At 40.4% G+C, this 14,655-nt stretch overlaps 1 protein-coding gene across 1 annotated transcript in view; it reads left to right on the forward strand.

Annotated features, from left to right (window-relative positions):
- The window catches only part of mosmoa (modulator of smoothened a), a 29,759-nt gene extending 17,886 nt beyond the window's left edge, over positions 1-11,873 (forward strand). The window contains exons 2-3 of the mRNA XM_032537492.1: positions 1,412-1,624; positions 9,522-11,873. Of these exons, the coding sequence (XP_032393383.1) occupies positions 1,412-1,624; positions 9,522-9,706 (398 nt within the window). The 3' untranslated portion in view covers positions 9,707-11,873. The remainder of the gene's footprint in view (positions 1-1,411; positions 1,625-9,521) is intronic.
- The last annotated feature ends 2,782 nt before the right edge of the window (positions 11,874-14,655 follow it).

The raw sequence follows: 14,655 nt of genomic DNA on the forward strand, positions 1-14,655 counted from the left end.
GAGGAAATGAAAGCTCAGATGGGCCGATCTGGAATCTTGCACCTTATGATGTCATACGGAGCAAGGTTACCTCCCCTTTCTCTGCTCTGCCCACCCAGAGAATTTGGCCGACCTATGAGAGAGAGAGACATCATGGCTTTCAAACGCAAAGTGGCAGTTGGTCAAGGCCACACCCCCACCACTACCAAGCAGGAAAGAAGACAACTGCTAGCAAAACAAAGTTTAAAATATTCCCTTTGAATCTGTTTTTAAAGTGTGGGGTTTCTTAATTATGACTGACATTTTATGGCCAGTGCCATTTTCAGACAGCATTCAGACTAAAAACTGTGTCTTTTGCTGTTAACTTGTAAAGAAGTAAATGTGTTTAACCTCTGTTGAGACAATTGCCAGGTAAACTTCATGTTACAAAGTAATTACCCAGGAATGTGTGTTTGTACGAACTTGATTGGCCAATGCAGTGCTTGCTGCAGGATGTTGCTGCAAAAACCTAGCTTTATCTGCCTTCATTCTTGCAATCATTGACATGGAGAAAGGTGTTTTTTCATACAATGCTGTTGTCTCTACACAATATAAAAACATTCTATAATCTGTTTACAAATACAAAGTGTGAATGCAGCATGGAGTGTAGGAAAGCTCATCTGCCATCCCAAAACAGCTCTATACATCATCCAAGTGTACTAAAACCCCTCTAATTTTCCAAATGAACACCTCACATCCCCCGCAGCCTCACGCTTTATAGTCCGACTTTCTTTGCCCAAGACCTTTGATCAGCAGAGGCCTGAGTGATGCGATGCTGTTCTGCTTACTCAGGTACAAATTCACCTTGAGGACCTGCTTTAACTGAATGGCATCCTTCCAGAGTGGCCCAGTTTAATAAGCAATTCATTTTTATAGAATAATAGAATATATGTAGTAGGGGGTCCCTGCACCTTATCTGTCAACTAAGTGGCCTTGGCCTGAAACATGTTGAACAACCCTCGTTTATTTGCATTTTGTTTGTTGTGTAGCATTAAATTGTGATAGATGATTCCCAACTCCTGTGTTGCATGTTATGGACCAGTTCTGGGGCTACCGAGTTGTGATGAAATGATTCTGCAAAAAAGTTGTACATTAGGCTATTTTAGCAGTAATTACCTTGAACTTGCCATGGTCTGATCTCTGCATAGCTACTCACTCTGTGCATGCTGTTATCCTTTTTTCAAGGAATTCATAAGGGTAGTAGGGATAACAGTTTATTCACATGAGGTAGAGGAAATAAAAGGCCTCATCTGTGTTCAAACATTCAAACTGCAATAAAAAGGGTTGAGACTCCATGTCATAGATCACCTGGTAAACCCAATATTCTGTGTTTCTGTGTGCTTGTTGACTGACGAATTAAAGTGAAAACCTCATCAACACCCTCTATCTGCAGGTGCCCTTACAGTTGGTCTAGTCCGACAATGTCAGACCATCCACGGAAGAGACCGGACCTGTATTCCACCTCGACTGCCCCCAGAGTGGGTCACCACACTTTTCTTCATCATCATGGGCATCATCTCCCTCACAGTCACTTGTGGACTGCTCGTGGCATCACACTGGCGCCGAGAAGCCACCAAATACGCCCGATGGATCGCCTTTACTGGCAGTAAGTGAACCAGACCATGACATTCACGCTGAATAAAATAATTTTGCTTTAATGGACTTGGCATCAACACAATTCCCCCCAGCGCTATCTCACCTTCTTCTCTGTCTCATCTGTCATGACATAACTTATAGAAAGTCACCTTTACAATATTAGTATTCTCATGAATATAGTCTCTTTAGGGAAGGAAATAATAAAAGGAGAAGTGATTAGCTTGAATCGTTGTGGAAAATTGGCCTCTTATGCACTGCTTATTTAGATGTGTAGAGAAGTATGTCATCAGAAACATCCAAGGCTATATACAGGACCATTTGTGTGTTTGTGTTTCTGAGAGTGACGTGAAACAGCACGTGTGTGCGCATGCGTGTGTGTGTTTGCATATTCATGAGTTTTTTTTCTGTGCATGCTTAACGACTCTTGCTCCCTGAAGCTGATTTATTGAGTAATGCAGCTCCTCTGATACCAGAGTGGGTGGCTTATGTGCCACAGCGTTTCTATAGTGTTTTCTCTCCCTTTTGCCTTGAACATCACCACTCTTTATTTTATTTTTTTTAGATGCCCTTCCAGCACTTTATAATAACCCATCATCCATCTCGTGCACTGTGGCTGGGTTAGTTTCGTAAGGCTGTGTGGGAGGGCGGAGTTTGAGTGGGTTGTTAGTTAAGGGAATAGACGGCATAAAGCACACTTGTACAGATGGAGCAGTGGCCTGTGAAGCCACAATGCTCTGTATAATTTTTTGTAAGCAGGGTGCATTTTTCAGGACACTGGCTTTTTTGTTCTGCAGATTTGAACAAACACCCTGTGCAAATGCCCTTTGTTTTTTTGCCAGCCAGGCTAAATGCAGATTTGTTATTAGGTTTTGTTTTGTTTCCTAATTCCCAATGAATCACCACTTTCTCCACAAACTTGTCTGTCTGTCCGGTAAGCACAAATCTGTGTTGGCTAAATTGGATGGTGTTGACTCATTGTTCAACCATCACACTTGAAGGAAAGGAAGGCAGTTGCCATGGAAACATTGAGAATTTGTCACACTTGTCCCCTTGTTTAGCTTCTGTTGGCCGTATTTGACAAGAGGTATGTTGTTGTTATTCTTTTTAATGAGTTTAAATCACAATTATTGCTTTAAATCCTAAAATATGATGGGGGGGGGGGGTTGCTGGCTTGGTTTGTTGTAAAATTATTGTGTTTTAGGACCACCACACCACCTCACACTGTAGTGACTGATGGTCTTACTGGGATCCTCTTGAGCTTGGTTGAAGTGTAGAATGAAAAGAGGGACATGGAAATGAGCTTTTCCCCCCCCAAAACCTCTCTGTTGATGGCTGTGTAGGGTACAAGTTAAATGAGGAAATGGGTGGGAGCTTAAATGACTTGAGTAAAGAAGGTGAGTTGAGTCAAAAAATCATGTTTGTACAGGTAAAGAGCCAATGTAAAGACACAAATAGACATGGAGGGACGAAGAATAAAGTAAAAGTTGGTTGTAAGGAGACGGGGGTGGTGCATTCAGGGCAACCAGGTGTTGAAGGTTGAGAGAAGGTGGGCAGTCTGTAGTGTAACTGGGTTGAGGCCTCCGGCACCTGAATGGACAGCTTTGTATGACCTGCACAGACCTGCCTCTGTGTTGCTACACACACACACACACACACACACACACACACACACACACACACACACACACACACACACACACACACACACACACACACACACACACACACACACACACACACACACACACACACACACACACAAACACACAAGCAGTGTTTCCCCAAGGTGTGAGGGTCATCTGTGGGGTGGGAGGGGGGTAATAATAAATATGCAGTTTACTATCACATAAGACAAAAAAAGAAGCAAATCCTCATATTTGAGGAACTGGAACTAGAGAACGTTAAAAAAATTTGCATGAAAAAGGACAAACGATTAATCAATTATCAAAATAGTTGCAAGTTCATTTTCTGTTGATTTAACTAAATGAATAATAGACTTATAGTTCCAGGTATATTATTTAAGTGCAGATGTAATGTCTATACTAGACATTAGTGCTTATAAGGCATTAGTTTATCTGCTAAGATGCTGTAGTTCACCAGCAGCAGGCGAACAAGTGTGCCATCAGTTCAGGCACCTAAGAGAAGCAGTGGACCAGGAGGTGCACTTCAATTAACTCACTGTCAAAGCTTGCAGGAATAATGCTGAGCTGTATATTTCTGGCTCCACTTTAGCTTACCTTAGCCTGTATCCTTTAGCAATCAAACTACCCCTCATAGAGAAACACATTAATCGCATTAATGTCATAGTTAACTCGCAATAAATCACACTTTTTTTATTTATTCTAAATGTCCCTTGATTTCTTTTTGTCCCGTTACTTTAATTTTTTTTCTTCTCATTTTAATGCTCATATCAATATGGAAAAGTGGATCGGCTTGCTTTGTGCAAAGGTTTTTTTATTGAAAACAACATTGGCATATAGGCTGCTGTAGAGTCCAATTTCACACGTAACATTCTCATTTAGAGCAGTCATTCACACTTGGAGCAAATAATCTCTGGCACAATGTAACACTGTCCATCAATAAAAGGGTAAAAAAAATGTGTGATTGGCCATCAAGTGGTATTTCAGACTGGACGTCCTGCGATGATTACTCCGTTCACAATGACAAAACCGACGGATCACTTTGCTCTTGTCAATGGAACCATTTGGAATCTTATTGGCATCTATTTCAGCATCTTGTGTGTCTACGTTACTACTATATGGCCGGCTTGCAAGACGAAACAAGTGTGTGCGGCCTGCCTGTTGTTTTTGCGGCCTAGCTAGATCCAGTGTGGTGTTGTAGTTTTTCTAACATTACTAGTTGCTGCATAACGTGATAAAACTGTAAAAAGGTAGTATCAATGTGCATTTGAGACCTGGAAAAGTCACCCCTCGGGTGGTATTGAACATGACTGCTAATTGGGAAGAAAGGGTGAAAGCTAAAAATGGCTTCATGCACAGTCAAATGGATGACACACTGTGGAGGTAACCAAAATAATTTCACTCAGCCTCAGTTAACTTTAAAGAGCTGTCATATCTAGTATTAAAATACTTGTAATTCTGCTTTAAACTAAGATAGTTCAACTTTAGAGTTTATGTAGCGCACACAGTAGCATATCATATCATGTCACATTTCCCCTCCCCCACCATTCTAAGACATCATTCCAGGAAAAAATGTTGGTCCGTCTGTGCTCTTTGAATGCAACAATAGTTATTTTTAAGTACATAAAGCCATTCCACAAGTTCTGCACAGCCATTGATCTGTGTTTGACAAAAGTATCAAACTTTGCTTGGCTAATTTAACGTTGCTGTGTGTTACATAAATGTACTGAGAGCTGGACCAAAAACTTCACTAATAAATACTAATAACCAGGGCTGTAATGATACACCAAACCCACGATTTGGTTCATATCACGATTTTTGACCCACGATTCATTAGCAGCCACGTGGTATTGTTTTGTCATTGATTACATTCCACTAGTGGTTCATTAACTCATTTGAATAATTGTAATGGTAACAGTAATGGACAATCCCCCTTCCAACCTCTAATGAGGACCGAAGAGGAAAAGTGCTCTGGTGCCTACTGTAAAGGTGCTGGTTGACAAGTAGCTAATGCTAATGCTTGGTCTATAGCATTGTTTGTTCTTGGTGGTTAGGGTAACCTACGATTTCCGACTCGCTCAGTTATTTTTAGTATGATTGTTTGACCACGGTTCACAACTCTGGGCTAACCCATGAATTCTTCAGTAACGTTAACTGTATAGATAGAGGACGAATCTAATGGTAATTTAGCTAGCTAGAACATGCCTGTCTGTCTGCTTCAGTCTCCTGGCACTGCAATACTTCAGTCAGGATGAGAACTGACAACAGCCCCGGCCTGGAGTCACATCCACAGTAATATTAAGAATCCCACTATGGCCACGCCGAGACCCGCCCTTCAATAGCATTCACACACTACTATTGGCCAGGTCCTATCCCCTGAACACTGTGGCAGGTGGTCAACAAGGTTAACTCTATGCCCTGCACCTGAGTCAGAATAGCGGCCATTTGTAACGTTACACCTCCGTTAGGGTTACCGGTGTGTTTCATATCACATGTAATTACAGCACTACTAATAACATTTTAAGGAAATGGGGAAAAAAAGGAGCTCTTCTAATAAGTGATAACTTTGTTATCTTATCACAGACACCTACTTTCTGAACAGTATGATAAGTCATGACTTCACCCCTGACTTCTGCTTTGCTTTGCAGCTGTAAACATGTGCAGAACATCACAAAATGTATTAGAGAGGTAATTTTCCTGTTTTTGTCATGCACATTTGTTGGGAAAAACTAATTAAAAAATCTGATTAAAGGGGAACTCACTGATTTTACACATCAAAGTGTGTTTTCATGTGCTGGGGAGGAGGGGGGGTTAGTGGTTTGAGTTAAAAGAAGGCAGCTTACAACACCTCTAGCCAATCTTCATCTCAGCTTGCTAGCATCTGCAACTGCTCCATCGATTTTAATCATCTGGCCATTGTGAATCTGACATGTTATAGGAGTGCATTGCTAAATCAGAGCACTACTCTTTTAAATCAGGTTTCTCTAATTCATGGGTCTTCAATGTTTTGTAGGCCAAGGATCTCTTAGCAGTGACCCCCTATTACATAGCCTGTACATAGCCTATATATTTGTGTCTTTACATTGATAATTGAGTTACTTATTGTACTGGGCCAGATTTATCCATCATGTTTTTTAAATATTAAACATACATGTGAAAGCACAGTGAATCTTTAAGCTCAAATATATCTGTGAATGGCTTTGCCTTTCTTACAATTTGTTGTAAAAATGCTAATGTATTTTTTTTTTTTAACTTTCAAATTCCATAATTTGGCAGCCCCTCTGCAGTGACTCTGAGGACCCCCTACGGGTCACGGACCCCCTGTTGAAGACCTTTGCTCTAATCCAATACCATTCTTGATGAAGTCAGGTGCAGAAAGATGACTATAAGCCAGTTACTAAATGGCATGTATAAGCACTGAGTGACACAGTTTAGCTGCAACTTGTGAACTGATTCCAGTAGTGTCAGTGTTTGACCAGTGTAGACAGAAAGTCTACGAAACCTCTCTAAGGGGGACAAAATACAAAATACAAAAAAGATGAAAGCTGGTTGTTGTTGCTGGTGGAGCATCCTTCAGCTCTACATGTGTTCTTCTCTCTGAAAAAAAATCAATGAACTAAATCTGTTTCCGTCGGCCACAGTTCAAACAAAAACAACCTCAATGCACAGTCGGTTTGTAATCGTACATCTGACGAAAGGTTTCTATCAGTAAATTAAAGCTCTTCAATCTAGAGGCAGCTGTAGGAAACTACAATATCATCAGCATATGTGTTGCTTCCTCCAGTCTGTCATGTTTGTCTTGACTTTCATGTAGGAAAGTCTATTTCAGGATTTAACTTGCAGCAGCTAAATGGCTGGATGTTGTTGTTGTTGTTAAAAAAGCCTTAAATCCGATCACTGATTTTCTGATTTTGTTTTAAAGAACTTTTTATTTATACATTTACTGAAACTTATCAAGTGGTGTCAGAAATATTGTTAATCAAAACAAAAAAATTATAGAAATACTGTATATCTGTGGTGAGCTCAAGGATAGTACTTGATAAGGATTCAGTTTTAGCCACAAATAATTGCCTAAATCCACACAACAGCATGACTTTACTAATTAAGGGCTGACATTAAATCATCTACCAGAGAAATGCTTTTTAGAGATTTGCCAAAACATTTGACTGCCGACGAATGCTGTCAACAGGTAGTATCAGAAGTATTGTAATTTAAAGGTATAAATACATAAACAAACCAACAGAATGACAAATTGAACATGTAAAGAGTGAATTCTTTTGAGTTTTCAGTACAGAGCTATAGACCTTCCAAATAACTGCAACATGCATGTGTGTGTCTCTTTTACAAACCCACTTTAAACATGTAAATATATTCTCTTTGTAGTGTATTCAGTTGAATATATGTTGAAAAGGATTTGCAAATCATTGTACTGTAACCCTAACCCAACTTCATTGGAATTTTGGTTTGTTAATTGTGTGTGTGTATATGTGAGGTTTTGTATACAGTACATGGTGTATTTATAAGGTCATACTTGAACACAGTGTGTAGTTGGTTGGTTGGTTGTTTGAAGATTATTTCTGGCCTTTTTTAACATTATTCATTGGTAGATGTGGACAGGAAACATCAACATTTCAACGTATTAATAGGGTTCTTGCAGAGTTTGGGCTGAACACATATCTCATGTAAGTACACAGTAAGGCTGTCTGCATTTTAAATTCCTAGTGTAATTGCTTTCTCAAAGCTATTTGAAAGGCACTATTGGTGGTTGCTAATGAACTTGCTAAAATCTAATTCAATTTGAGCAGACGATGCTTGAGTGAGTTCATGCATGTTCAAATGCTTAATTTTCTGCACCTTGTGTGAAGAACAAAGGCTAAAGCGATGACTGAGGTCGGATCTTCCTTTGTGTCCCATCTTTTATTCAGTGTGCCGTGGTGCTGCAATAGCAGCACTCGGCACAATGACTATCTTTGCCCTACTTTTATATTATTCGCCTGTTTTTTGTCCCACTACTAGTCCCAAGCGTTGCCAACACGCGCAACACATTACACCGAAATGTGGGTATTGATCGGGAATGGCGGGCTATGACTTTTCAACAAGATGCGCGTAGTTTTACCGAAATGGCAAAAATACGGCCAAAAATGTCCATAGACATGAATGGGAAATGTTCGGAAATCTCTCAACATTTCTCAAAACTCCCTCTCTTTGGGACCGTGCTGCATTGCCATACTTTAACGTAGAAACATGATAAAAGTTTAAACGAACGACAAGACTTTGGCGTTTATTGGGCTGAATGGGCGTTCAGATATCAAGCACGGTTTCTCCCAAATCCCAGTTTACGTATCGTCCCGTTTTCAGATCGTCTCAGATTTTCCAATGTGTGTGTATGTGGCGGAATGTTCGGAGCTAGAGTGGGGGACAGAGTGGGGAGACTAAAAAAGTTATCTTTTTTTTTTCTCTATAACTTGCTCCCACGCCAACAATTCTAACTTGTCATGGACAATTTATACATCAAAACGTAGGTATTCTTGTCTAGTTTCATCCAATGTGCTCATTTATGTGATATGATGTATACTTTCCGCTCAGCAACCTTTCAAGTGAGAACAGTTCCAAATTTTCCTCCATTCACTGTAATGGTAAACATCGTCCACATTTCTGAGCAAAACGCAGAGCGAAGGACTTTTTTACATCGCTGATACGCCCACATTTTAAAGTTTATCCACATAAATTTTATATCAATAAGTTCACAAGGGCCTTGTGGTGCCCACGAGCACCTCAATTAATTGATATCTTGTATCCTTTTGGTGATATGATCATTTGTTTGAGAGCTTGATCAGTCTCTGAATAGCTGGTAACAGCAGGTGCCAGGTGCAGTCGTTAACTGACTACATATCAAAGAGATGACATCACAGAGAGGAAAGGCTTCCTATTGGTCCTTAGTAACCAGGCAACCATACTTTGTATGTCTGTCTGTGGACATCCATCTGTCTCCCTCTCTCTCAGACACACACATAGACAGACACACACACATCCTGACATCTTAAACAGGTTTTAAAGAGTTATATCTCTGAAGGGTTAAGACACTTATTATTTTTTATTAAGTTTATTTGCTGTTCGGATGTGCACCAAGTAGTAGGCACACTGATAAAATTTCTGCGGAATTTTCTAGTTTCTATTGTAATTTGAGGTGTCTGTCCAGAATCATAGGATATTTTATGTTTAAGTGTACAGTAGGTTAACCTTTGCTCTCTCACTCCTTCCTTCCAGTGATCCTGTTCTGCATGGCGGCGCTCATCTTTCCCATAGGCTTCTATATTAACGAGGTGGGAGGCCAGCCATACAAGCTGCCCAACAACACAGTGGTCGGCTCATCGTACGTGCTGTTTGTCCTCTCCATCTTCTTCACCATAGTGGGACTTCTGTTTGCAGGCAAAGTTTGCCTCCCAGGCTGAGGACTCGACCATGCTCGCCTCTGGACCAACACAAGAGGCTCTGAACATGCAATGTGATTTACACAAACACACGACTGAAAATCAAAAACAACAAACTCTGACCAGAAGCCTGAAACAGGGAAGTCTTTGATTATGTGTCAAGGGGCCGCAGCACCGCAGAGTAAGCTAACGACTAAAAAATGACAACAAACAAAACACTAAAAGGGGAGACATGGGCACAAAGGGGTGAGAAAACGGACAGCCGAGGTTGTCCCAACACCGTGCCACTGTTGATTTAAAATATGGCTGTCTCTGTTGTTCTGTTGGAAAAAGGGTGCTTAATCTGCTCCTGTCAAGGCAACTGCGGCCACAATGCTGGTGCACATTTTTTGAGGACCACTTCAGCCACTCCTTGACTTGACCCCCGGCCACCCTCAGCACACATCTGCACTGCTCCTGTTGCTATTTTTGGCTCCTCTTAGCTATTTTAGTTGTGTGTTTTTCTGTTATACATGTTGTGTTCTTTTTTGTTTAGTTGTTTTCCTTTCAGCCCACGCAGCCTTTTCGCTTAAGTGTAATTGAGTTTCACGAATCCTTGAGGGCAACTTGGGGCTTTTCCGCCAGCTTGGCTTTAGAGCAGTGTATTTTTTGCCTGTCACTTCACAAGGCCCCAGGTGTGTGGCAGGGGAGAGCAGCTGTGAGCACAGCTGTGTGGGCCAGCTCACGGGCTGCTGTGGACAAGAGGAAGGTGCCGGTGTGCAGCGCTCCAACCAGCTGCAGCTCAGGATCAGGGAGCAACGAGGGGTGACCTCCCTGGGCAGCAGAACAGGAAGTCAAGTACTATAAAGGAGAATGCCACTCAATGTAAGACCTTGCATTATGCCATTTAATTGCTAAGCTAAACCCATGACACTGATACACATCTTTTGCCAATAACTAGAAGACTGAATTAAGAGAATAATCATCTAAACATTAACACACCTCCTTTTTTTGTAGTACTAATTCTGTTCAGTACAGCCACAAGCACAGTGGCCTTTTCAAAGTATTTTTCAAAGGTGTTACATCACTGTGGTGTTACATTTTCGATGAAGTTGAGTTTAACCCATCTATTACTTATTATAGCAGACAGTAGTGACTTTTTAGTAGAAGGTGAAGTTACGTTAAGGTGTGAAAATAGCATGTGAATGCTAATGATCGGTGGTATTCTCCTTTAATGTTGAGCGGGAAAGAAACGAGCCAGGGGATATTTATGTCTTGCTTTGTACAAAAGTTAAGGCACAGGGACTGCAGGTCAGGTGCATGCATGGGGCTGTGCCTCAGTGTGCTGCTTTTGAGGCCTGTGAATGCAAAACAAACACACACACACACACAAATCTCTACTATCTCAGAAATTAGTTGGGTTGATTCATAAATACTCATAGTCCATTTACAGTTGAACTTAACAGAGCCATCCCTCAACTAAATTGTTTTCTAGTTTCTCAAAACCTGTTATTAACCCACACATTTACAATTAGCAAAATAAGTGCTCCTAATATATGTAGAAAAAAGAGACCCATTTAGGCTTGTATTGTACAATTTGGGGAGCATACAACCTACTGGCGTGTGTGTGTGTGTGTGTGTGTGTGTGTGTGTGTGTGTGTGTGGTGTTTGTGTGTGTGTGTGTGTGTTTGTGTGTGTGTGTGTGTGTGTGTGTGTGTGTGTGTGTGGTGGTGTGTGTGTGTGTGTGTTTGTGTGTTTGTGTTGTGTGTGTGTGTGTGTGTGTGTGTGATCAGATGGAGCGCTGTCTAAAAGTCTTATAGTTTTGTATTTCTGTTTCCTGCTCAGCTTTTCTTCCTCTCGGTCTGATGTAAACTGCTAACTACACTCTGCAGTCAGTACCCTCCCTGTCTTGGTTGGTTCAGCATTGTGCCATGACCTGTTTTTGTTTAACAATGTACAGACACACAAAAGGCAGGATTTCTGTATTAGAAGGCACTGTGCATTCAACAGTATAGGTAACAGAAATAGAAGCACCACAAATGTATAAAAAAAGAGAACTTCTTACCTCATTGTTTTTGTTTCTGCTATTATTTTCTAATGGTGGCAATGTGTGCCCTCTAATTTGTCTCTTGCCTTGATCGGATGTCTTCACATGAAGCCTATGATCATAGGAAATTATTTATCACTGAATAAAAAGAGGAAAAATGTGTGTGTGACTATGACACAGTCTTTATGTATTATTGTGCTTATATAAGGGGATTTTTAGTGTGAATCTAATCAATAGCTGAGATGATGGCCAAAAGAAAACAGATCCTTTAAACAAGAGAGATTGTCCATAACGTATTCATCTTAAAAGGAACATGCTATTTCTGCAGGATGTGACCCAAATGTCCTTCTACTCCTACTTCATTAAATCTGAAAAAACCTATTCCAAGGGCAGCCACCCAGGATGCATCAGTGCAAGGCCTATCTCTGTTCCCAGAGTGCATCTGTTAAATGCTGTTAAGTGGCCTTGAAATCTATTTTTAGAATGGTTATTGTCCGGGCTAAGTGGTCCGTTTAAGTCAGTCATTTTGAGGCTTTTAATTTGCAAAGTAAACATTTCCTTCAGAACAACACCTTAGTTTCTAAGACAACTGATCATGTGCATCACCATCTGCAGCAACGGACGCTCTGAGTCTGCATTAAAGCGTTTGTGACTTTGAAAGCTGAAAACCTCGCTAGAGGTCGTGCAGTGGTTGCACCTTTTATGCAAACCTTGCTCAATTGCCAAAATTATTTTATTTATTATTGAAAGACTGGTGGCTTTGCTTTTGATGGCAACTCTTCCTTCAAACTCAAGAATATGTTACGTTGATGTTTTGACTGTAAAGTAATCGCTTAGTAGAGCTTATTTGCCAAGAGTTAAGAATAATACCAGTGTGAGAGTAGGACCAATCACACCCCCACCCCCTTCTTAGTTGTTTTTCCGCAGCATTAGCCCTTCAGTTTATGGATTCTCTTAATACATATGTACACCCCTTTTTCCTTCACTAACGACGCACTACAACAGTTCAAACTCAGGATTCCTCAAGAGAACAGATTTATCACAGAATCGGTGAGATCTGAAAGCGAGTGTTCAGTTCTCAGCACTACCGTGAATAGGAATTTACATTCACGTCTGTCATTTTCTCACTGCCAGTGTGCAGCGGAAGATGAGACAGCACGACTCCTCTCAGGACTGCACCTGCATTAGCCTCTCAGTGACTTGCAGCGCGGAGTTTGGCATGAGTAGTGTTTCCATTTAGGATTTCAGAAGGTCACAGTATTTTGGCTCAGTGGATCACATCAGTCCAAACAGCAATGCACTAATGATTTAAAATGTCATAAAGTCTCCTTGCATATATATTTTTTTCTTTTCTTTAAATACTACTGTGTGAAGTTTTACTTATTAAAGCATCGGAATCTGGTTTATTGTCAAGTAGGTTTTTACATATAGGGGAATTGCCTTTTGTTGGTCACAATAAACATAGTAAAAGAAAAATAAACCAGTACTACAAGTTACTATTAAATATAAAATATAAACCCAAACTTTTAATGCGGCATTAAGGTATTGTTCTATTAAGACGTTACAAGCAGTCTTATTGTATGACAAATGACAAAGAGCTTCTCTCTCTACCTATTCATCAAAGCAAAACACACTGCATGAGCAGAATAAATACATTTGTTTTAGTTTTACTTAATGCCCTTGAACTGCAGGGGTTTCTTTGTAAGCTTTTACCCAAACCTCCATTTTATATTGTATCTTGCCTCACAGAGTGTCCAAGTATCACCCTGCATACATACTGGGAGGAGTCACAGTTGAGACTTGATTTAGTTGCCCCCTTCCCGATCGGCAGCAGATGCTTAATAATAACTTATTGGAGTACAGATCAACACTGGCAGATCCCAGAACAGTTCTTTAGAGTCCAGATAGAGATGAGCCGTTTCTTTTGCCTAAAATGCTTAGTTATAACTAACCAGTAGATTTGCTAAGAAAGTAACGTGCACTCTGTCAGTAAAAATGAAGTCAGTAATTAGCTATAAAAACTTCCACAGTGTCCCTTTTTTATTATGCATTAAAATGAGCATTTGCAAGCACGCTATGTTGGATGGTAATAAACTGGACAGATAAGTGCTTCACTATCAGACTTCAACTAGGTTTAATTAAGAAAGTTCTCAGTTTTACAAGGATGTCCGACTGGAGTGCATTACAATGAATTGTTGCAGTACGACAGCTATTGGCTGATTTTTTTTCTGTGAAAATGTTAATCTCAACTGCTGGGAGCTTAATTTGTCTAATGAGACATTATCAAGCAATGATCCCTTTCTAATATTGTGAAAATGTCCGTCGTTCAACAAGAGTCTGCCATCTGGACTCTTGCTCTAGTTTGTGTAAGACAATAAGAAGACAACAAAAGAGATTCAAGAAGAAGCAGAAGAACTGCTCTGGAGGACTAAGAGACAAATATGTACTATATGTGTGCAATTTTTTGGCATTTCCAGCCAAGAAACTTCTTTTTCTCAGCACCAATTATTTATATTAGGCAGATTTACCCAAATAAATCTTCTGATAAAAGCTGCTGTGCTGTCATTTGCTGTACCACATCTCTGCCAGCTGCTATTGGAATTGAATACGAAAATATCTTGAAATCAATAGCCTACGTGATAGAAATGACTCTTTAAACACCTGATAGGTGCCTTAACATGACAGTGAGTTGTGTGGGTGAAAGAAGCGGTGAGAGAATTTGTATTCCTATATTTTACAAGCAAATGTGTGTGTGAACCCTGTGTTCATGCTTTACAGTGGTGTCCTTCTGCCTGCTGAGAAAGATTACTGTGTCAGCATGCTGCCAAGCGCACTTAGATGGAAATATGGCTGCCATCTGTTCTCGTCAGAGGCTGATCTAGTTTTCTGTGCTCCACCTGGACCTGATGATGAAATCTCTATCTATCTATCTATCTATCTATCT

Source organism: Etheostoma spectabile, chromosome 15 (genome assembly GCF_008692095.1).
Source record: "Etheostoma spectabile isolate EspeVRDwgs_2016 chromosome 15, UIUC_Espe_1.0, whole genome shotgun sequence".
NCBI lineage: Eukaryota > Metazoa > Chordata > Actinopteri > Perciformes > Percidae > Etheostoma > Etheostoma spectabile.